The sequence below is a fragment of the Mustela nigripes genome, chromosome X, assembly GCF_022355385.1.
Source record: "Mustela nigripes isolate SB6536 chromosome X, MUSNIG.SB6536, whole genome shotgun sequence".
Taxonomy (NCBI): domain Eukaryota; kingdom Metazoa; phylum Chordata; class Mammalia; order Carnivora; family Mustelidae; genus Mustela; species Mustela nigripes.
Genome location: NC_081575.1, coordinates 78975462 through 79000164, shown reverse-complemented (window position 1 = coordinate 79000164; position 24703 = coordinate 78975462). Strand labels below are relative to the sequence as shown.

At 46.0% G+C, this 24703-nt stretch overlaps 1 protein-coding gene across 1 annotated transcript in view; it reads right to left on the bottom strand.

The window, feature by feature from the left end:
• KDM5C (lysine demethylase 5C) overlaps positions 1 to 21131 on the bottom strand; it is a 30548-nt gene extending 9417 nt beyond the window's left edge. Inside the window, 14 exon segments of the mRNA XM_059385713.1 lie at positions 954 to 1148; positions 1258 to 1377; positions 7479 to 7641; positions 7735 to 7916; positions 8531 to 8689; positions 8821 to 8940; positions 10750 to 10908; positions 11940 to 12121; positions 12232 to 12355; positions 13079 to 13213; positions 13742 to 13912; positions 14213 to 14335; positions 16544 to 16621; positions 20652 to 21131. Of these exon segments, the coding sequence (XP_059241696.1) occupies positions 954 to 1148; positions 1258 to 1377; positions 7479 to 7641; positions 7735 to 7916; positions 8531 to 8689; positions 8821 to 8940; positions 10750 to 10908; positions 11940 to 12121; positions 12232 to 12355; positions 13079 to 13213; positions 13742 to 13912; positions 14213 to 14335; positions 16544 to 16621; positions 20652 to 20801 (2061 nt within the window). The 5' untranslated portion in view covers positions 20802 to 21131.
• Between the last annotated feature and the right edge of the window lie 3572 nt (positions 21132 to 24703).

Sequence of the window (24703 nt, the reverse complement as noted above, 5' to 3'; positions counted from 1 at the left end):
GGAGCCTGCTTCCTCCTCTCTCTCTGCCTGCTTCTCTGCCTACCTGTGATCTCTTGTCAAATAAATAAATAAATAAAGTAAAGGAGGACTGCCTTGTATTTGGAAGTATCACCCCAGTATGAACTACTAAATCATCTGAATGTAATATAACGGGCACTTCCTAAGAAATGTTCCATATTTCAATCATTTTCTTCATGTATTAATATTACCAATAATAGCAGCTATTAAAATGCAAGGCCAATTAGTAAATGCACTGACATAAATCACCTTCCTCAAGCTTTATAATTCCCTTGCAAGTTAGGTATTTATTCTCATTTTACAGAGTGGGAAAGTGAGACTATCAGAGGTTAAATAACCTGAAATTAAGCCACCCAGCTAAATCAGCAGTTATAGTTTCATATGCCAGCCTGTCCTGTTGGGTTAATTAAACAATGACAAACAGCAGTGACAACAGCACTTGCTATGTGTCAATTACTTAATAAACATAATCTTTAATCTATCAACTATCCCAAAAGACAAACATCATAATCCCCATTTTTCAGAGGTGGATACTGACAGTGAAGTAAATTAACTTGCTCATAGCTGTTGATAAATGACAGAGCAGAGAATGGAATGTGATTTTTTTTTTTTTAAAGATTTTACTTATTTGAGAGAGAGAGCGTGAGCCAGAAAGAGCACAAGCAGGGGGAGGAACAGAGGGAAAGAGACGAGCACACTCCCTGCTGAGCAGGGAATGCAACGTGGGACTTGATCCCAGCCTGGGATCATGACCTGGGCTCAAGTCAGACCCTTAACCAGCTGAGCCACCCAGGAGCCCTGGAATGTGATTTCCAATCCAGATGGATCCAGTTCTTTTTACTATACCCCAAGAATAGAAGCTACGTCTACTTTTTCCTTCCCCCACTTTTACCAGGATAGCATGCCTAATTCAGGGCCCTCTTCTTCCACCCTACCTTCTCAAGCAGGGCCTTTCGTAGACGCCGTTCCTCCTGCACCATGATGAACATTTCCTTATGCACAGCTGCTGCCAGGTTCAGGTCCAGCTTCTCTGGGCAGGCGGCCATCTTACAGATGAGCTCCTCATGGGAGAAGACGCAGTATCTTCGGAGCCGGCGATAGTGCTCAATGCACTGGCGCCCAGCTGGCAACTGTGGACAGATTCAAGACTGAGTGTGGCCAAGTCTGAAGGCTGTGGTGCCTCAGCTTCTCCACAAGCCTCCTGCTTTTCCCTGCCAGCCCACCACACCCCCGACTCACCCAGTCAGCAGTGCAAAAGTTGACAGCCTCTGCAAAGTTGTAGCCTTGGTTGAAGCCACTGTGGTAAGCACGAGGGAAGGTAATGACGAATTCTCCTGCACACTGGTTTGTGCGGACAACCTGAGGAAGAAGAAGGCCAAGGTCTCTGAGATAGGTTTTCCAGAGTCAGGAGAAACTTGATTTAAGAGCAGGATCCTTAAGGAAACAAAGGAGAGAGGAGAGCCTGAAGGAACAGTGTGACAACAGATTCTCAGTTCCTCCAAAAAGAAAGGACCACTGGCCTCGGCTCTCAAAGTTGAGATTTATGTTGCCAGCAACAGGAAGATTTGAGTCAAAAGTAGGAAATGTACATACCAAAACATCTCAACTTTTCTACTTTTATATAAAATTTAAAATACCACTTTTCATTAAGCTGGCAATGGCTTTTTCATTAATAATTACTTTTATCAGTCACATAGGCAGTTCTAAGAGCCAAATGGTCCCTGCCATTCTCCACTCCCCAGAGCCAATCACTTTCACCTCTTCTGATTATTCTGGCATTTACCTTAACAGCCCAAATAACCTGCCTCTAGACTTTAAAGATAACCTTCTATAATTTCTCAGTTTGCATAGTTTTCTGTACATGTCTTAGCAATTTAATCCCAACCTTTAAGACAAGTGTCCAACCCTGCTCTTGCCTGTCAGTTTTCACCTTTCTGCAGCAGAGCCCTATGATCTGTTCCAACCTGAACCAGCTGTCTTCCCCAGACCGTCCCTCTCCCATGATGATCTCTCCTGCTCCCTAGAACCCAGGTCTTCCTCTTTCTTGGTGTTTACTCTTTGGCTATACTTGAGCACATTCTCCAATAGCTTCCCAGGAAGTGGTATAAAGAACTTTTTTTTTTTTTTTCAATTGTCTCTACTCTTGTACTTCATAATTTGACCATGTAGAATTCTAAACTGAAAACCATTTTGAAGGCATGGTGCTAGTCTTCTAGATTCTGGTGCTGCTTTTGAAAAGTCTTAAGCCATTCTGGTTTCTAATGCTTTGAATTAAAAATTCACCAGCTACACCTTGGTGTGCATGTATTTTCATTCATGTACTAGATAGGCCCTTTGACTCTGAAAACTCAGTCTTTTGGTTCAGGGAAATTTTCTTAAATAATTTCATTAATAATTTCTTTGTTTTCATCTATTCTCTTTTCAGAACTCATTATTTGCACAATTGAACCTTCTGAGCAAAACCTCCTTTCAACTTTACCATTTTCCCATCTTTATTTTTTATTCTATTTTCTGAGGGATTTCCTTAAATATTTATCTTCTAAACTTTTTTCTTCCCCTTTTACTATCACAGTTTTAATTTCCAAGAGCTCTTTTTTGTTCTCAGAATGTTTTCAAATAGTATCCTGTTCTTTCTTCAGTTGGCACTATATACTATCTCTGAAGAGCTTCATGAGGTTTCTTTCCCTTTTTGAAGTTTATTTCTCTGCCTGCCTAACACCTGTTTATCCAAGTTGCTTTGTTTGATTGTTCTAGTTTCCTCAGCTGTAAATCTGTGACTGTCAACTTTAAGAGTTAGAAATGGAAAAGCTGAATGGAAGTTCCGAGTATACTGGTGAAGTGTGTCAACTGTGAGCTTCACTGTAAGGTAATCTGGAAGTGCCACTGGGTTTTTCTTTTTGGGCCACTCATATTCTCCAGAGAAAACTCTCTCATTTTTGGCCTGAAGGAAGATCTGTCTGCCAGTGTTCTAAGAGCCAAGTGGAAGAAGACAGCTGGAAACCTTGGCATCCACTACATACACAGTGATGAATCCTACTTTTGTCACTATTACCTCCACCCTCAACTGTACCTAGAAGACCTCAGTCCAGAGATCTTTTATTGTAATCTCTTCAAAAGTAAAGTCTTTTTCTTTAGTGTGGGATGGTCACACTTCCAGCTGCCCAGTGTGGAAGGGGACCTCATAGCTTCCTATATAGACATGAACCAATCCTTATTTTCATCTATCTTTCTTCCCAGAATGCCTGGTGTCACTGACTACTGAATCTTTAGAGGATTTCTGAGGTATAAATCAGGTTGGTTGGTTCTCAGATGTCTCAATACTGGCCTAAGACTCAGTTACCTCATTTATTTTCTAGCTTCAAGAATTTTATCACTGTATCCTCTCGTTTTCTCCATTTTATTCATTTTTTAAACCTTAAAATAACAAACAAACGAACAAAAAACCCCAAAAAACCTCGTGCCATTTGAGCAGAGTTTCAGAAAGGAATGGAAGCAGCCACATGCATGTTTAATTTGCAGTCTATAGGAGGAATCCCACAAAGGTTTTTAGGATGAACATTTGGTGCTGATGAATACACAGTGAAATAGGTATACTGCTGGTAATCGTACCAGTAACTTCTACTCTCTGGAAAACCAAATTGTTGATACAGATCAAGAACCTAAAATGTTTATACCCTTCAACCCAACAATTCCTCTGTGAGGATTCTAGATTACTATGGAGAGAATTAACATCCTCACAATACTGAATCTGCCCATTCATGAATACATCTCCACATTTATTCAGGTCATACATCAGTTCCCACCTCCAATACATTTTCTTCTTTGCAAATCTATCCCTACTTAGGGGCAGGCAACACCAGCATTTCTGCTCGGATTATTGAACTGGTTCCCATTACTAAGCACTAGAATGATCTTCCAAAAAACGCAAATCTGACCAGCAAGCCCATGGCTGAGAACCCCTTACTTGAAACCCCATGTCCACATGATGTAGCCAAGGCTCCAAGGCTCCAACAGGCAAACTTTTATCTTCCCTCAAGGATCACTTCTACAGATGCTTTCCTGACCCCCTGGTTTCTAATGACCCAGTCTGTTGTCCTTTTGAAGCACCTCTAACATTTACTCACCTTTATTCTCCACTCAACTGCACATACCCAAAGGCAGGGACCAGTTTATTTGTCTTCAAGGTGTTGGCCAGAGGCTTTGTACACAGAGGGGGAGTTGTAGCAATACTTGCTGAACTATCTAGACCCAGTTAATTTTATAGATGCGAAAGCTGAGTCTCAGAGAAGCTTTAAGCAGCAGAGCCAGAAATAGAATTTAAGGCTCCTAACTCTTCCACCCTCACTTTGGCCATGTCCCTTTACTATTTCCTATGCAGTTATCTAAAAAGGCTCTCCTTACATTCTGCAGTCATTAAAAATGACCCAATGTCCATCGAGTGGTGAATGGATAAACAAAATGTGGTACTTCCATAAAATGTAGTATTCAATCATAAATTTAGGAACAAAGTTCTGACACATGCTACAACATGGATGAACCTCGAAAACATATGCGAACTGAAGTAAGTTTGATGCGAAAGACTACATATTATCCTGTGTATGTGAACTGTCTAGAAAAGGAAAATCTCTAGAGACAGAAGGCAGATGAGTGGTTGCCTGGGACTAGGGTTTGGAATGGAGACTGACTACAAAAGGGCACAAAGGATCTTTCTGGGGTGACAAATGTTCTAAAACTGGATTATGGTGATGGTAGCACAACTCTATAAGTTCAATGAACTATGTGCACTTAAAATGGGTGAATTTTATGGTATGTAAATTATATTGCAATAAAGTTGCAGTGTTGTTTCTTTTTTTAAAGACGGTTATAGAGTTCACAGTAAGGAAGCAAAAATCATTCTAGACCAGCATGATCCAATAGAAATATAACACCAGCCATATATATATTTTAAATACTCTAGTAGCCACATTAAAAAAGTAGAAACAGGTGAAACTAACTTCAATGTATTTTAATATATCTATAATATTACCATTTCAATGTGTAAATGGTATATAAAAGTACTAATAGATATTTTCATACTAAGCCTTGACATCCAACATGTGTTTTATACTTTCAGCACACTTCAGACGAGATTAGCCATGTTTCAAGTGCTCAGCAGCCACATGTGGCTAGTGGCTACCAAATTGGACAGTGCTGTTCTAGATCATTTCGACTTAAAAAGAAATGACAATATCCATACACTGATTATTGTTATGTCAAAATTCATGTAGAAAAATAACAGAAACATAATGAAGTATGGAGGAAATAGGGATGACCACTCTAAATTTCCATTTTCTGGAAAGGGAACAGATTTCTTTTATAATGAAAATAATACTTACTCTATATAGCTATAAAAAGAAATGGCTGCCTTCCACCCTAGGGGAAGGGGGGAGGGAGTGGACTAAAGATAGCTCCTTGGGGAGCTTCAGCTGGCCCAACTACAGCCTGCCAGCATGAGAATATGAAAATCAAATGCCTTGGATTGAAGGGATACTGCCAAGTCCAGAGAGCCTGGAGCTGGTGGGAACCACCTACAGGAGGGGCAAGGCCGGGGGGGGGGGTGGGGGGTGAAGCAGCAGCTGGCCAGAAAAGCTGGTGAGCCATGAGCAGGACAAATGCTGTGGAGGTGGAAGCAAAGAGCACATGTTTAAAAAATCTGTATTAAAGTTTTCTTAAAAAGAGGAAGAATTAAACAGCTATATATCTGAGCTGCCTAAATCCTTAAGGATCCTCTTCCACTCTTGTAATTTTTCTTGACACTGTAGGCAAGGACTAAGGCTGTGCTGTGGGTCAGGAAGAAAGGAATGTGAGGAAAACTCAGACCCAACACCTACTTATGAAGAGCATAAGTGGAAGGGCCCTTGATCACCTCTACGTCTCGAGTCCAGTCGTTCTTAAATGGAGTGAGGCAGTGAGGGAAAAGGATACCCTAGCCCCCACTGCCTCCAGTAGAGGAAGGCTGCCTGAACTGCTGTGGGATACACTTCCTCTAATTCCCTAGATCCCTCAATGATGGGTTAAGTATCACTAAAGTATACAATAAAAAATACTGTAGGGTATGTAGTATATCAAAACAAGTTGAAGACAAGAAGAAGTGTGGTTGAGAACTACTGACCTAGTCCAAAGCTCTACTGTACAGATGACTGGGGATCTCAAGGAGATATTAATTCAGTATGTAGTGACTGCCTGCCATATTGTGTCCATTAGACTAAATGACAGGGCAGCCAAGGTGGTAGCGGCGGGGGGACACGTGGGGAGGGGAGTTGAAGGAAGTGGGGAGGAGGAGCAGCACACAATAAGACTCAAAACACAGGTGGAGGATGTACTAACTACTGTTCCTAAAGAACTGATCAGGCTGTCTTAAGATCCACACCAGAAAACTGGCTGATCAGCTAATGCCAGAAATTCCCTTATAGGCAAGCCAGACTATATGGCAACGAAACATTTTATGGAGTGGGAGAGGAGTCCACAGAGGAGGAGAATAGGTTCAGTCTAGGACTCTGGGTTCAACTTTATTTATTTATTTTTATTTATTTAAAGATTTTATTTATTTGACAGAGGGAGACACAGTGAGAGAGGGAATACAAGCATGGGGAGAGGGAGAAGCAGGCTTCCTGCTGAGCTAGGAACCTGATGTGGGGCTTGATCCCAGGGTCCTGGGATTATGACCTGAGCCAAAGGCAGATGCTTAACGACTGCACCACCCAGGCACCCCTCAACTTTTAAAATTTTAAATGTTGATGGATATTAGCACTTTTTAAAAAGAGATTATGTACCTCCTCCAACTTGAAATATGACATACAACTATGTAAGTGTATAACATGTTGACTTGATACACTTACATATTGCAGAAGAATTGCTACCATAGAACTTACCATCTGTTACATAAGTAAAAAACCTACCCATCGCTCCCAGAAGGGCTACTATATAGAACAAGTCAGACTGGGCTAATTACCCATTATTCCTTCTCACCCTCTTTCATAACAGTATGAATTTGTAACTGGTACATTACCATCCAGGGTAAGAATCACATTTTCCAGTCTTCTCTGCAGCTGGATGTGGCCTTGTGACTAACAGGAGATGAATGGAAACGATGTAGGTCTTTAAAAATAAGGAGACTTGTCTTGCCCTGTCCTTCTCCCATTTCCCTCTTCCACTGGGTAGAATACAGACATGAAAAGAAGCCATCCTGAGGTGTCACCCTCAAATGCATGGCCTAGTGGGCTCACCATCACATTGCGTATCTAACCACTATTAGAGTCTCTATTACAGTTGTCAAAATAAAATGGAACAGGAATGAGAAAGAGGCAGGAGTAGATTCCACATGATGACCACCATGACAATGACCATGACCACCACAACCACCGGCACAAAGGACATGCTACATCATTCCTACCCTTTGTCCCTATTTCCTGAGCACTCACCGGCACACCATGGGACATGAGGGTGTTGGGATTCATGAGGGTGACAAGTTGGTGCAGGAGGTCAGGCTGGCTATCAAAGAGTTCAGGTGTCAACTTCTTCATCACCTCTTCCAAATGTTCTGCCGCAAGGGAGGGTACCCCATACCAGGTCTTCGGCTCACCCCTGGCCACGTGGAAAGGGGACATACAGAGTGGTCACACATGTGGTCCTGAGGGAGCCTACCCTGCCTCCCTGGCTTCCCAGGGCCCCGCTCACCAATGGAGGTAGTTAATGGAGTAACTCCAGTGATCCTCAATATGCCAGCAAAAGGCTGAGAACACCATGCCCACATACAGCCAGGGCACCTTCATGCCAGAAATATCCGCATTGATATGGCACAGTACAGACTGCTCCAACACTGGCATCACATTCAGGTTCCAACCACTGGTGGCATACTCCTGTCAGGTTGGGTATTTGTGGAAAGGGGATGAAGGTTATGTTAAGAAGCTGAGATCTTTAGCCCAGGGAACCTTAATTTTGAGGTCCCAGACCTTTCACACATCTGAGAAATATTACAGATGTTCTCCACCTCCTACCCACCCCCACCCACCAAATGCATACACACAAAATTCCAATTCCCTTCAATTTTAGGGAGTTTTACAGATATACTCAACTCACCAAAATACCTGCAAGCTATAAGCCCTGCTCTGGACCAAAATGCCCCCTTCTCTGGAGGTAGGCCTGGACCCTCATTTTTTCCTGCACATACAATACTAGTCTACTTCTTATGAATAAACCAGGCTCCCTGGCAAGTATTTCATACACCTACTCATTTAACGCTTAACAACAAATTTGTAAGGTAGATACTAACCCCACCCTACAAAGAAATAGCCAATCTCGTGGCTAGAGATGCCATGCCAGATACCAGACCGTGTTTTTTTTACATATACCATCTTATCTAAATCTCAGAGCAGCTGTGGGAAGAGGGCATAATTACCCCAACCCAATAGAGATACTAAATGACCTGCCAAAGTGCACACAGCTGACATATAGCCACGAATCATCCACTCACCTCCTCCTCGGGGGTTAGGTGCCGCTTACTGTCACTGACAGGGAAACCACTGCCAAATTCTTTAGAATGGATGTCAGCCCCATATTCAACAGTCACATCTTCCTCAATGCTGTTCACCAGCCGCCAGAACTCCTTCTCCACGAGTTCTGTAGGCACCATCTGAGGAACAGGGGTAGCAGATGACCGTGGCCCATCACATCCTGGCTCCAGTAACCCAGAAGAGCTAAACCCATTAGGCACCAACACCTACGACCCTAGCCCTGATGCTACCCCAGCCCTCCATCACCTACGTGCACGGGCATGTTGAAGTAATCAGCTTTAAAGGAGTCAGCCATCTCGCCAAAGCTCTGCAGAGTGTATTCCCGGGTAGCCTGCTCAAAGCCAAAGGCTTCAGGGGGCCGCTTACACTCCTGAAACCCAAAGGAGAACAAATCACCAAGACAGAGGGCACAGAGGTGGAGAATCCTTAAAAACAAAGCTGGAATATGGGGAAGCGGGGAGGAAGAACAGCCCAAGGTCTGCACTCAAGGCCCTGGAAGCAGGCCTCACTATAGCTCCACCTTTTTCTCCCAGCGCTTCAGCTTAATTAGTCTTTTCATTCCCCACATGCACTGCTGCCATTCTTTTGCTCTTCTCTTCCTTTAGGGACTTTACTATCAAAACCGTGACCTCTGACTTAAATATGCTATGCTATGCTCTTCTGCCACTGTTGTTTCCTCTTGAGCTAAAACAGGGAGTTTAAACTGCCTACGGAATGTTTTCTTATGCCCCAAAAAGTTTAAAATGCCTAAGGAAGTTTTCTTATGCCCAGACTGCAACTACAAGCCTGGGGAAATGGCACTGAATATTCTAATAGCTCAGAGAATGGTAGTCAAAGGCATCAGCTTCTACACTGTTAAATCCTACACTATTCCTGTTCTTTAGATGGTCTCGGAAGGCAGAATGTGAGACTACACTGAGGTTCATGGTTTTAGAGGAGAGCTTTATGTATCCCAGAGTTAGACAGACTCACTCATGTCTGAATAAAATCAATGTCGATCTGGTTCACTGGCCCTCAACCACTTACAGAGAGCCAAGTACAGCTGACAGCCTTCACTGTCTATCATACTGTTAGTGTCCACACTCCTCCCTGAAGGGATTTCCACCACTTCCAAGGCCATTATGCACCACCCTGATCTCTTTCCTCAGCCGTGTGTGTGTGTGTGTGCATTCATGTGCACGCAGCTGGTCTCTAGGACCACAGATGAGTCCCTAACATAAGACAAGAGACCATCAACATCTGTTCTCCAGAGAAATGCAAATGAGCACCAGAATTTGGATGAAGGAGGGAAGGAAGCTCATGAATCGGACCTGGCAGACTTACGGAGCCTCTTATCCCTCGCTGTTGTTGCAACTTCAGATGCTCTCCCGACTGCCCCTCTTGCCCTAAGTATGTCCTCCCAAAATACCCCTGCTCCAGCATGCCCCATCCCCAAGGTTACAAGGTCTGCCCACTCTTCTAGTTAAAGCCTGCACCACTGCAAACTTAATCAAATAATCAAAACAAAAGGAAAACAAAGTATTATACTCGTATGATAGTCCCCCCCAAGAAAAACGAATCACTACCCATGAATAAATGCAATGATAGACAAAAATAATTATAAAATAGCAAATGAAAATACACAGTAAAAGCCTAAACTGGTTAAAGATTGTTATATATATGCAACAACAAAAAGATGAGAGGAAAATACACCAGACTATTAACAACAGTTGTCTCTAGGTGATGAAATGATAGGTGATTTGTCTCTTTTCCAAGCTTTCTAAATAAAACAAAGAATAAAAAACTTGGAAATCAAAAGAACGATTTTTCTCCCTATTCCAATCCTCCAAATCTCATTCCTGACACCTTCCCTGATTACTACCCTTAATCATTTTCCTCTCCTCTGAACTTCTATGCCTCAGAATTTCTAACACATAATTTAGCATCTGACTACACGTCGGCATACAATCTGTTCAATAATGACTCTCACCTCCCCAGGTAATCTGGGGTCTCCCAGAGGACATAAATAAAGGCTATGTCTCCTATTCTTTCTCCCTAAACTCTGCCTAGCCTAGCCCCACTCCAGGGACCCAAAACATAAACCAGGGCTGAGCTGGGAAGTTGCTGTCAGTAAGGCCTCATGGAGGCAGGCAAGAATATCCTCTGAGGTAGCCATGAACTAGGGCTGGGAAGGGCTTACCGCCATGACACACTTCGGGCACCGCCAGACACCCTTGGGAATCTCAGGCAAAGGAGGCAGCAGGCAGAAGATGTGGTAGTTATCATCACAGCCATCACACAGCAGAAGCTTGTCATCTTCATCCCCTCGGGAACACATCCGGCACACATATGACTCGATCTGCCAGGAAAAGGAGGCAACAGTTCATCAACTGAAGCTCTGTCCAGCCTTCAAACTGTCCTCCAAGCAGTACCCTAGTCCACAGAGCTTTCTGTCAGAAACCCATCAAGCTTGCTGGCTAGATCATTCACAGCCCCATTATGGGTGAGTTGTGCTTGTTCGGGAGCTTAACTGTATGCATGTACCATCTCTCCAAATAAACTGGTAGAGCTGTGAGAGCAGTCTTTATCATGCAGTCATGAAATCTCCCATTTTTATTCATTCAATAAACACTGAGCACTTATGTGTTCAACGCTATGCTAGACTCTGAAGTACGCATCTGCCTTCAAAAAGCACAAAGTACTCCAGAGATACATATTCATAAAAACTAAAAGGTAACATGGAAACTGCCAATACCAGCTCGCAGAGGGTACTAGGGAGCCTAGAGAAGAGAGCACTCAAATCAGCTGGAGATAAGGAGGGACAGCCTTGAGGAAGAACTTCACTGAAAATTTGACACTTGACAATGACATCTGAAACTGACTGGAATCTGAAGGCCAACTGAGTTTGGCAATGGGGCAGAGCACTGGGAAAAGTCTTCCAGGTGGAAGAAACAGCAGGTGCAAAGGGACTGGGGAAAGAAAGAGCATGGCGCATCTCAGGGGAAAAAATGAACATACCTACAAGTAGTTCAGTGTGGCTATAGCAGAGGAGTGAGGTGGGCAGTGCTGGGGAATGAGGCTAGAGGTCAGCAGGGACTGGATCATGCATGGTAATGAGGAGCTTAGCCTTTATCCTGAAGCAATGGAGGGAGCCTCCTTCTCTGGACCCTTCCAGCACTTCTGTTGACAGCACTTGATCACCCTTTCTTGTCCTTTGTTCCATTTTCCTTGTGAGTTGGCCTTGTTTCCCCAATTAAGTGAGCTACCTGAGGGCAGGGCCCAGCAGGCCCACTTTTCTGCTTAATGCAACCTGGTCCAGAGCCATGCTGGGGAAATGCTCGCTGAAGGGATGAGAAGCAGAGCATTAAGAAGTCAGGGCTGGGTCCTTACAAACTGGGCATTGCTGTGGTTCCTCCGCAGTCTCATGGTCATCTTGGTGCAGGGCTCTGGGCTGTGACTCAGCTCCTCCTTGCTCTCCAGGAAGGTCTTAGGTGAGGTTGACTCCACCTTCACATCCCCGCCTGACTCCTCCTTCACCACTACGGTGGGGGGACACTCAGGCCCTTCCTTATCTGGGAGAGGGAAGAGGGGCTCTAAAGCACAGGTCTAGAACAGTCAGGGCCCCGCCTCCTCTCCCCAGGTGAGGCCATCCTTCACACTGCCCCAGCCTGTCAGGCCTTACCTTTCTTCCGCAGGGTCTTATCCTTGGCCATGAGGCCCAGGCCCATCATCTTGGGGCCTGCCCCATAGATCTGCAGCTTCTTCAGCTCTGGATTCTTTTCAATGTCTTCCTCTGTGGGTTCCGGCTGGGAGGGAAAAAGGAAATGAATCAAATCTGCTATCTGATGCAAACTGCCCCATCTTAAAAGAACAATAGCTTGGACTATATACCACTTGGGCTCATGCCAGGAGGCAGAGGCAGGCCTGGGCAAGAATTCAGAGCTCCTTTTGGAGATTAGGGTTAAGTGAGCTCCCCCATTAGCCCTCTTGGAAAGAAATTAAGGTGGAATTTCAGTTTTCCCAACTGTAACACAAGAATATTAACTCCTACCTTACAAAGTTTACAGAGCATATAACATATAGAAAGAAATCTAATAGTGTGTGGCACTACCAATAAATGGCAGTGACTAATACGATCTACTAAATGACATGCTTTGGTGAGCCCAGGGACAATGTCTATCTTGTTCTCTGTTGCATCCCCAGTGCCTAGAACAATGCCTCGCACATAAGCTTCTACCTGAAGTTAGGATATAGGTATAGGGAGAAAGAGGTCTACCCCAGAAGCAGAGTGAGTCCAGAAAGAACAAGAAAGGCAAAAAAGGGCAGACACACAAAAGATACTGTATGAGCAGATCAAGATCCAACTCAGAAACTCAGCTGAGGGTGAAGGAAAGAGCAAGAGTGAAGCAAGAGGGGGCACACTACTGCTCAGAACTCAGAGAACAGAAGGGAGAGTGAAACAGGGAAAAGAACTTTGGTCAGACCTTCGTGGACTCCCACCCTCAAAGCTCTGAGTTAGAAGTACTCACATCAGGCTGCAGCCTCTTTGCCCGCCGGCCATAGCTATTGAACTTGGAAGGCTGCACGGACTGTCGAAGGGGGATACTGTGGGGTTTGTATTCCTTGTCCTTTTCCTCATTATCAAATGGACGCGTGTTGCACTGCTGGAGACAAGTGAGGAGTAAGGCTCAGGATATGGGGCCACAGCCCCCAACGATGCCATCCCTCTATCCCTAACCAATGGCAAAAAAAGCTGTGGCTGCACTCACCTGACCCACAACAAGAGGCCCTGTTCCACTGGTCATTACCAGGGATACCAGCACACACTTTGAGAATTCTTCTTGCCTTTGCTTATGTCATTCCACCTTCAAACCACCTCCTCCCAAGCATCTTCATAACTAAATCAGACGCCATCTCTTTCCAGACCTCTCTAGCCCAGAATGTCTCTCCCTCCTTGGAATTCCTTTATCAGTTATGACCTTGTCACATACTAGATAGTAGGCTGGCCCTGCAGGTAACTCTAGGACCTCTGACCCTGGGCAGCATGGAAAGAGAATAAGCACTACTAGAAAAGGATAGAGTCTAGCTCCCAGGTCTCCAGCCCACTGAACCAGTTCCATTAAGAGCAAGTATGAGAAATCTGCATCTGGTCTGGGGGAAAGCCTTCTTCCACCCCAGCCTGGCATCCTTACCACCAGGTTGGCTCCAGACTGGTACATCTCATAGGGGTAAACGATGCGTTCATAGTGGGAGCGTAGCAGGGAGCCAATGTTTTTGCCTGGTGGGTAGTTGAGGCGCTGGGCTACCCGGGCCCACCGACGGTCTTTGCAGATGGCTTCATAGCCACCTTCCTCCACCACAATCTGCAGGGACAAGGAGGAAGGGATGTGGATGTGCTGTGTGTATGTACATAAGGGTGAAGGCCCGAGGAAAGGGTGATGAGGACAATTCCAGCCCCTCACCTCACTGGAGGCTATCCCCTCCTCCTACCACTACCACTGCAGTAAGAGATGCCAAGAAGTTCCGATGACATCTCATGTGTTATGAGGCTGTGTGTGCCCCTTCCACTGCAGTGTAGAGCTCTAATATCCAAACCAAGGGAGCCCCCAGAGTACAAAACACATTAAGGGGTGGGGAGGGGCTTGAGAAAAGCCTTTTCTTACTTTGCTGAGGCTGTAGAGATCTAAGATCCGTCGTTCTACATTGGGAATCTTTAAGGAGGAGCCCTGGATTTCCCAGAATTTGGCAATCTGGTCCAAGTAGTTCAGCTTCACTCTTGTCTGGGCCTGGAAAAGAAATGGCTCAAAGATGCTGGCCTCCCCCTCCATGTAACCCTTGTCTTCTGGCCTATTCTTAGGAGAGAAGAAAGGGTACAGAGCAGCCCACCATCCAGGGCCTCTCCCAGTGAAACGGGTCCCAAACTCTAGACAGTGCTTAGCCTGCCTACCTCTCATCTCTGCCACCTTCTAGTCAACAGTATAAGCCCAAGGTCCCAACACAGAGAATGTTGGGACCTTACATGCACACCCTCTCAAACTCTCTGACAGGGCTGTATGAGTATCATCATCTCTTTTACAGAGAGCCTCTGCTTTCTTAAGTCACAGAGCAGATACCAAGAGATCTGAATGTCAAATAACTTAAGTTTTGGCTATTTCCTACTACTGATTTGCTGTACAGCCTCTGGACCTCCATCTTCTGATTATAAAAGGGAAATGAAATAACTGCTTACTCCAGAAGGGTGAACTTACAAGAGAGACAGTGAAGGTCCTCTGGAACCTCCAAAACTGCATCTAAGCTCTAGGCATGTTTCAGAGATTGAAGGTCCAAAAAAGCACATTTACCTCTTCTTACGCACCACGAAACTTGTCCCATGGTAGCTGAAGGCTGAGTACCTACTAAAGAACTAAGAGATAAGTGTACCAGAGCAGCACTAGCACCTGGCCAACCCAGGATCCAATGTGGGCCGAGGATCCTGGGAACAAGGCATGTATCATGCTTCCCTGAAACTTCACTGACCCAAGAAAGGCTCTCCAAGGTCCCAAGTCTAGAACCACCTTGCACGGGTCAGAGGGCCTGATTCTAGGAGAACGAGAGGAAGTCATTACCGTTCACTACCTTGCTCAGATCCTATGAGAGGAACAGAAACAATTTTAGATCATAGATTGGGAAAACTAAGGTCTGTATGTAGGAAAAACAACCTATGGCTATTTAGCTGTCAGAACCTGGAAGAGGCCAAGAACCCTACTCCCTCTACTTTAACCCCTTAGCTTTCCAATCTCAGCCTCATCCCTGCTCTTCCCCATCATTAGCCAGCACAGTATCTCTAGAAAACCTGTTCTTGTCCCATGCTAGGTGACATCTTGCACTGGCTGTAACCCCACAGATCTGGTCAGATCCATTTCTTTAAGAAACTTATACCCTCTTCATGAGAAGATTTTTGCTCTGACCAGGGCAGCACATAGACTGACTCTAAAACAGTGGTTCTCAATGAGGGGAACAATTGTGTCCACCCCACCCCACCCCCACGGGGGCATTTAGCAATGCCTGGAGACATTTTTGGTTGCCATTACTGGGAAAAGGTATTATGGGCATCAAATAGGTGGAAGGAAGCCAGGGATACTGATACACATCCTAAAATGCACAGGACAGCCCCTCCATGACAAAGAATTATCTGGGCCAAAATGTCAATAGTATCAAGGCTGAGGAACAGTGGTCTAGAAACAAGTAAGCCTCTAGGTCATGGGTTTCCAGTTTGGCTTAATATGCCCCCTCCCCAGGACATCTGGTAGGGTTCATGGATATGTAACAATAAGGCAGAAAGGTGGAAGCAAACTTCTAAACTACATCTTCTGTAGGAAACTCCAGGATCTTCCCTGGAATTGGCTTCAAAAGACCCACTCTTATGACCCTAGGGCATTCTCAGGCCTTTAGTGGAGAACCTCATTTATCCATGCGAAGGGCCAGGACTTCCTGTACAGAACAAAAGGGAGAGGGAAAAGCCTACCTGCCTGACCCCGGTTCAAATTTATAACCATTTTAGCCTCCATACAGACCAGTTCTTGTGCTGTTCCTGCCCATCCACCTCACATCCCACCTTATCAAGCCGCATAGAAGGAAGGTAGGAAGCACAGGGCTGTGGATGAAATGGATCATGAGGCCACATTCAGCTGGCCAAGAAAGGCCTAGCCAACCTGTTTCCCTTTGTTGACTCAGGTACAGTAGGTTACCTGGCAGGAGAGCTTCAGAAGTAACAAACCTTTAGGGAAACGGACATGCCCAGTCTTTGAGCTATCAAACTGGAGATGCTAAATGCTCCTGCTCTTGGGTTATATTCAGAGCTCTAAAGCTTCCTCTATGACCTCCATGCAACTTCACAGAAGAGAGAATAAAGATCGGTTGGGTAAAGTACCTTAGCCGGAGAAGGAATGGGGAAGTGGGATCAGAGCTCAGGTATCCATTCACCCAACCCCGCCACCAGCTGCTAGTCTTCTCACCTCTAGTTCATTCAGCCTCTGGATTCGGGGAGTAAACCTGAAGTTGTCCACTTCTACAGCAAATGGTGGCTGCCAGTCCTGGGAGGTTACAGAGGGGAGGGAGTTGGGTTATTCCAGCACAGTGTAAGACCCGAGGGCACCACAAGCAGCTCAGCATCCCATCAGACCATGAGACCTCTGGTCACCTCAGACCCTTTAACCTGGCAAACACCCAATGCACTACCCATTCCCCAGAACTCACAACAGGGCACTACCCACCCCTCAAGTCCACACTCAATGCCACAAGCACGTGTCCTGGGAAATTTCTCCCAAGTCCCTCCCAACAGTACAGTGCCAGGATTTCAAGAAAGAGAGGTATGGAGCCCAAAACAGTTGGCTCCAAACTCTCCCTACATCCACATTAATTCCTTGTCCCCCAGGCATGTGCTGGAAAGGATCTGGAGTCAGAAGACTTTGGTTTGCGGCGGCTGGGTGGTTCAGTGGGTTAAAGCCTCCGCCTTCGGCTAGGGTCATGATCTCAGGGTCCTGGGATTGAGCCCCGCATCGGGCTCTCTGCTCAGCAGGGAGCCTGCCTCCCCCCCCCCCGTCTCTCTGCCTACTTGTGATTTGTCTGTCAAATAAATAAATAAAACCTTTAAAAAAAAAAAAGAAGACTTTGGTTCATGTTCCAGCTCTGCTACTTATGAGCTATGGGATTTTTACCCTTCTAAGCTTGTTCTCTCATCTGTAAGGTGGGAATATGAACACCTGTTGTAGCTTCCTCATAAGACTGAGATGAAAAATTAAACTCGTTTTCAAATGGAAATGCTATCCAAAGGAGTTGTCCTTAAGACTTGGTATCTTAAGCTGACCCCGCACACACTGGGTGGCTCTGATTTCAGCAAGATTTAAAGGCTTGAGCCTTTAATGTCTGTTCTCTCAGTTTAAAGGGCCTGAGATAAACACTGCAGGGAAAAGCAAGCTTCCCCTACCCCCCCCCACCCCCACCTCTTCCTGTGGTTCCTCTCTCAAATACCTGCCCAGTACAGGAAGAGGTGGGGGTGGGTGGGGGTAGGGTTAGTGATGGAACAGCCAACTGTAGTGGCAAAGAATGGGAGAATGTGGGGAGGAGGAAGGAAGTCAGGGAAAAAGAATGGGAGGGGGGGGGGGGGGGTGACTCTGCTCTGCCAGGTTGGCGCTTGTTGTGTCCTACCCAAAGGGTGGCTGTGGGGAGCCCCTCACTGATGCCCTTTCCCCCAGAACCTCCTATGCAGTCCCCTCCTCCTCAGAGCCCCAGCTCCTGCTGGAGTGGTAAAAAGAACCTAGAGTAACCCAGACCAATGCCCTCATTTTACGAATGGGGAAAGTGAGGCCCAAAGAAATGTGATTTCTCTAAAATCACATGCTGATTTAGTGGCACAGCCAAGAACCAATGTCTTCTGACCTCCAGTCCAAAGCTCTTTGCACAACACATACACACACATGCATACATATGGAAGCAGGCAGTAATAAAAGAAAAGAAAAAGCTGTTGGCCTCTTCTGCACACACACTTTTAGAAAAGGGCCAGAGGATTCATACTTGCATGCACACATACTCCCCGCTAACCCCCAGCTGAAGCAGGTTTGCAACAAACACCTGAGGCTCAGTGGAGCACGGGTAAATTAAAAAAAGGAGAGAGAGAGAGAGAGAAAAAAGACTAAAATGGTATGGCTCAAGCTCAGACAAGCTCCCTGTGCCCTCTTGCCACCCAGGAGTAGCGCACACCCCTTAGTGCAGGTGGAAAGGTACTCAAACCCAAAATTCCAGGCACCCTTCTTTCCTGCTGAATCAAGTTCTAGATAAGTATATCATCAAGCAATGTGACAAGAAACAATAAAACCTAGAGCAGGAGCTGTGGGTGCAACAGATAGCTGGGGAAGGTCCAGCACACCTCCCCAGGACCTGCGAGCTCTCTCATCCTGCCTTCGGTCTCATACACCTGTGTGCCAAATACACCAGTATTATCAGGATGGTGATTTTAAAAAGTTGGCTACCTGATGCCTGAAGCAAGGCCCTTCCAAGATCCCCTGGGTCTCCTCCAGGGTACCAACACTCTCCTCCCACCCATTTTCTCCAAGACTAGCAGTAAACCGTCTAACAACTCAAAACCCAAATCGACCTTCCTCAGGCAAACCTCCAATTTCCAAGCACCCACCCATACACACACTTTCCCATTCTGGGCCCAAGGATCATTTGGGCAAGTGCTTCAAATTCCAGCTAGAAGGCCTGGCTGCCTAAAGGTGGCGTAGGAGCAGCCCTACAGGAGGAAAAAAACAACAAAACCAGAGACCAGCTCTCCTGTATTGGAGGGAAGCACACTATTGAGGTAGAGACAAGAAGCACAACAAAAGATGGCCCCCTGCAGGTCTCTCTCTCTCTCTAACACTAACACACACACACACACACACACACACACACACTCACTCATGTGCTTGGGACATGTCACTGTTCCCCTTCCTGGTCCCACAAGGAAGGGTAACAACACCTACACAAAGCCTACCCATTAAGTCCAAGACAGAAACATGGAAATACAGGCCTCAGCGACCCCCTATGTCAGATACACTTCTGTTCCAGAGGCCTCCTAGACCACTCCAGGGAGTACCTCCTTGAGGCTACCCAGGACTCCAGCCTCTCCTTTCTGCTAGCCTTCTTGACTTCTCACTACCTAATTTCACTCCTTCATTATGAACAATGTTACCTCAGAAATCTGTGGCCAGGCTCCAACTAGGAAAAAATGAGCTTACCCAACACCTCTGAGGAGATCCATTTGAAACTAGCCTACATCTGTGACTGAACACCGGAAAACACCAAGCTGGATAAGGAGGCCTGCGGTGCCCTCCTCAGGTGGCAGTAAGGCCTCCCATCCCTTTTCAGACAGGAGACACCCACTCAAAAACACCCTGTTTCAAACTCAATTCCTGCCTTTAGAACCCCAAGTGGTGACTGAACAACACATATCATCATTTCTCCTCCATGCCAGCAAGGTGGCAGCCTATCCTAGCCCTTGGGGGGAGTTCCTGCGGCCTGAAGCCAGGCATAGGAACAAAGATATGCCCTTTGTCATTGACCTCTGGGAATCAAGTGTTCTAAAGGAGACAGACTTCCATAGCTCCATTCTGTTTCTGGGAGTCCAAGAACCCCTATCCTCCAGGACCGGCTACATCCTGGGACAGAACACAGTACAAATCTTCTGAGTAGGACTCATACCCCGCTGACAAGCTGACTGGCTTAAGCCTATCCACAGAAGTCAAGTCTGAGGGGTGATTTGTAGGGAAAGATATTGCCTTCAACTAGGAAAAGAAGGGGACAATTCCCTAAACCTATCTCAGGGGAGCCAGATAGAGCATTCCCTGTGAGCCTGATTTCCTGACTGATCTGCCATGACATTATCATAGGTGGATTGTTCTGGCAGGGTGTGAGTAAATATGAGTCAACCCACAGAGAAGCAAACCAATGACCACATCAAACACCTTCGCAGTCACAATAATTACCACTTACCTAGCGCCTACCACACACAGACTCTACCTAGTTTAATCCAATTCTCAAAATAACCATTCATGGGACTCATTTCACAGGCTCGGAAAGATTAAGTTACTGGTCCAAGGTCACACAAGTGGTAAGCTGCACAGTGGAATTTTGAACTCAAGTCTGTCTCCTTTTACAGCTATGATCTTTCCACTACACCACATGGCCTGCCTTAAGGAAAGTGATGACAATAAACGGAAAAATGGCCTTATTCAGTGCAGCCTTGACCTGGGTGGTCCGGGGTAACTAGGAGATGTGCAGGTACCTCTCTAAACTCAACCAGACCCACTAGGCATCCCTGTTTTGAACCTTACCAGGGATGAATCTAAAAGGCGGAATGGAAGTGAAGGTGGGTCTTTGACCCCCAAGTGCCTAGGGGGCCTTACACCACGCGAAGGCCCCTGGCCCCATCATCCTTTCTACGACCCCGCACCACATCCACCGCGGTCCCAGCCACCCCATTTCCCCACACCTCGAGATGCCCTCCGCCCCAGAGCTCTCAGCCAGCTACCCTACTTCTTCATCCCCAGCCTCGCGGGGGAGACCACAAACCCCGGGCCTTACCGCGGGTGGGCGGATCTTGCAAATGCCCGACTTCTCAGCGATGGGTCTGATTTTCGCAATGTAGCCTAGAGGGTCTCGAAACTCGGCCCAGCTAGGCTCGAACACCGGGCACTCCGGCGGCGGCAGGAAGTCGTCTGACCCCGGCTCCATGGTGGGCCCTAGGACTGGAGGGCTCGGACCACCCTTAAGGACTCATGGCGGACGCCACTGTGTGAAGCCGAGGCACTGCTCGGGGACTAGGCCCTAAGCGGGGCGGCCGCCGCCCGCCGAGGGCCTTGGGGGGCGTGTAGCTGTCGCGCTCTGGAAGGCTCAGGCTGGCGCTACTGCTACCGCCTCTTCGTCCTGCTCCGTTTCTTCCAAACTCTGCCGCTGCCTCCCAGCTACCGCAGCCTCCACCACCAGTTACCTCCCAGCTGCCGCGGCCTTCATCGCCGCCGCCGCCATCTTGGTTTGTCAGCGTCTCCCCCCCCTCCCCTCACCACAACAAACCGAATCCCTCCGCGGCGTGTCCCTCCGAGCGTCGTATACCTTGCGAGAGGCCAAGCCCTAGGAAACTTTCATCCCGTAGGGAGAGCTGAATCTGCAAGTGTAGGCTCCCTATTTGAAAGCGGGAACTCAAAAGCACCTCCCAGACTGAGAGCAAATAGTCCGCTTCGGCGGCGGAGGAGCAAAATTGTAATTAAACGGCCGGATCCTCTTTCCGGATGGACCGGCGGCGCACGTTTAAAGGCCAGTGGTGCGCATGCGCGTTATGAAGACAGACCGGAAGAGGAGCTGGCGTTGGTGGGTGGTGGGCCCAAACTGGCTCCCCCCACTATGACCTCAGCTCTGGTGCGGGCCCCGCCCCAACATTTTCTTCTTCAGGGTCTTTCCGGTGTGGGATGCAAAAAATGGCTTTGGATGCCTGATTGCTAGGGACCTCTTATGCTGGCAAGCATGTTGGGAAAGACTTAGGGAGCTCCCAGCTCTAGGTGCTGACACCTCTGGGGCTTTGAAAGGAGGAAAGCAAGATGCTGCCCCACCCCTGGGGATTATGGATTTTTAGAATTCTGGGTCCCAAGGAGAAGAAGGAAATACATATTTCATCCAAGGTTATGTGTAGAGGCCTCTCAGAGGTCGGGCTTCCATTCATACTCCGCAAAGAGTCATTGTCAGCATTTTAAAAAAATGAACACTTTGAATTCTTCTGTATGAAGCTTTTATTGTGGGCACATTTGTAGAACGGACTCCTATAAAACAGGCCTGAGTGTATATATATTTTGATTGTTGGATGTTTTAACAACAGCATATTTACCTATTGCCTACTAGTGCCTACTGTATGAAACACGTACCATTTGTGAGCCTATAGCATACTTACAAAACGTATATGTACATGAGCTGTATTTATTGTGCATAACCCCTGCCATATGCATTTGAGTACCTACTATGTGTACATCTATTCCTATTGTGTGTATGGTCATTGAGCAGTTTCTGAATAGTTTTATTGCAACTACTTTGAGTATCAGACCAGTACTTTGCCCACACAGACATCAGGCATCTGAAGCATTTGACGAAGATGTTATTCCTTGGTTGTGGGCCCATTGCATACAATTTGAACACCTACTGTGCACATATTAGAGTACATGTATACATGCTGATTAAATGCTTTTGTGTGCATCAGACTGAATTCCTTAAGGGCAGGGACCATGTGGCTTTATACATCCCTTGCACTTGTCACCATAAGCAGTAAATGTTGAGTAAACAAAAGAAAAAATGAATGTATATTTTTGAGCATCTTTAGTATATAGTGACTGAAAATACACTATATGATTTTGCAAATACTTCCTGTATATATTAAGCATCTGTGACAAGCTTGAGTGCATTTGAATTAGGAACAGATAACTGTACCTACATGTCCCAGTTAGGTCCATCATTCTGCCTACTTTGGGATGGAGCTGAAGACATCTTATCTGATAGAGCAGTACACACCAGTAGGAGCCCACATCTTAGTGTCAGATAGGCCTAATTACTTTAATCCTTATTAATCTTTGCAATTTCCCTTAACCTTTGTCTTAGGAAAGATGTAGGTTAACTTACCCATTCTGTAGGCAAGGAACTATATTATAGAAAGATTAAACAACTTCCCTACTGTTACACAGGAAGTTGCTACCTCTAGGTCAAATGCTCTTCCTGTCATTTGCTCTCACCAGGAATAGGAGCAGGCAGAAGGGTGAGGAGAATGCAGAAAGTGGGAGATATGCCAAATACTAAGCTGAAGGCAGCTCAGCATCTCCATCAAATGCAGCTCAGTGAAGAGCAAAGAATCAGGAGTCAGAAGACCAGGTTTGGAGGCTCAGGTCAGCCCACACATCCCATAACCTTCTCTGATGGCCTTAGCCCAGACACCAGCCCCACCATCTTGGAAGCGCAAATGTAAATTGCACGGAGTCTTTGAAGCCAGTCAGATCTAATTCATTCACTCACAAATATTTATTAAACTCCTCTTATGCACCAGGCACTTTTCTGAGCCCTGGAATATGATGGCGACCAAGACAGATATGGTCCCCACTTTCCTGAAGCTGACATTCACCAACAGAGATCTGCCAAGTACCTCTTCTTCCTTAGCCTTGATTTTCTCATTTATCCAAAGAGGCTCTGTAATCCCTTTCTTACAGGGTAGTTATGAAGATTAGAGATAACCATAACTGCCACTCATCAAGGACCAAGAGCTATGAAATAGGTATGCTTATCCCTCTTTTACACATAAGGGGACTGAAGCTCAGAGAAGTATGAACCTACCATGTCATATGGCTAGTAAGGGGCAGAGCTGGAGTTCAAACCCAGGTCTGTCTGACTGCTACGCAATTCTGCCTGTAAAAGTCTCAGATGGTGCTTCCCGCTCCCACCCCCCAACCCCAGTGCAGTGCTCAGGGAACGGGATCCTTTCCCAACCCTTGGGTCTTGCTGAAGATCAACCTAGATCCGGGCACTGCTGAGTTAAGAATTGGAAAGCACCAGGGAGCTCACCATGGGCTGGGGGCTAGGTTGGCTTCACCCACCCACCTGGGAGAGTGAGTCTGGCATGGAGCCGAGGCAAAACAGTGACTGGAAGCTTCAGCTGGCCTCTCCACAACATTCACCCCATCCATGTCTTCTGAACGGGCAGGATGAGAGTGACTCTGTACCTTACTTTTTGATTTGCAAAATAGGGTCCCCTCTAGTTCTGAAGTAGGTATGAGCTGTGAGTTCTAACTCCTGAATAGCTCTGAAATCCATCCCCTCCTCCCCCTACCATTTTCTAATCTTCTCTTCCCCTGAGAGCCATTTACTATCTCTAGCCTCTTCGAAGTATCAAGGTGTCTGTGTGAATTCATGAATATATCTATATGCAGAACAATAAAATATGTTCAAAATAGCAATAATTCCAAAAGAATTACTATAATGGATTTCTAACTCATTGAAGAATGAAATAAAAATCCATGACTCCACACTGATATACATATATAAAAAGAGAGAAAAGAGGAAACTTGTCCTTAAAGGAAGGATGGAGTAAGATGATCATCAACAGATGCTCAGAATTTTTCCAAGCAAAAAAGTAAATTCTTAAAACATAGCTCTAACACTGAAATTTTGGCCCAAATCTTGCTTCCTAAATGCTATTCTCTACTAAAAAGAACCAGGGGTCCTTGGGAAAAGTGGCTGATTCCAAGTCTGGGGCAGAGAAAGTGCATGATGGGCCTGCAGCATCTTGTGGTGCCAGAAAACAAGGAAGTGCTAAAAAAATAAATAAATAAATAAATAAAAAATGGAGACTTGCCCAAAGGCCATAGAAGCCAGCTCCCAGAGAGCCTCCTGCTGGCCAAATATGGGACATTTTGAACACCATAATAAAGAATGATACTAATGTGTTATAACCATCAAATACAACAGACAATCAAGAGTCCATGAGGATACAAACAAATACCTGTAGAAGAGGGGAAAGCTCTCCCTTACAGTGGAAAGTCAACTAATCCATGTCAAAAGTATGATAGCATTTGAAAATCACCATTTGGGGGCGCCTGGGTGACTCAGTG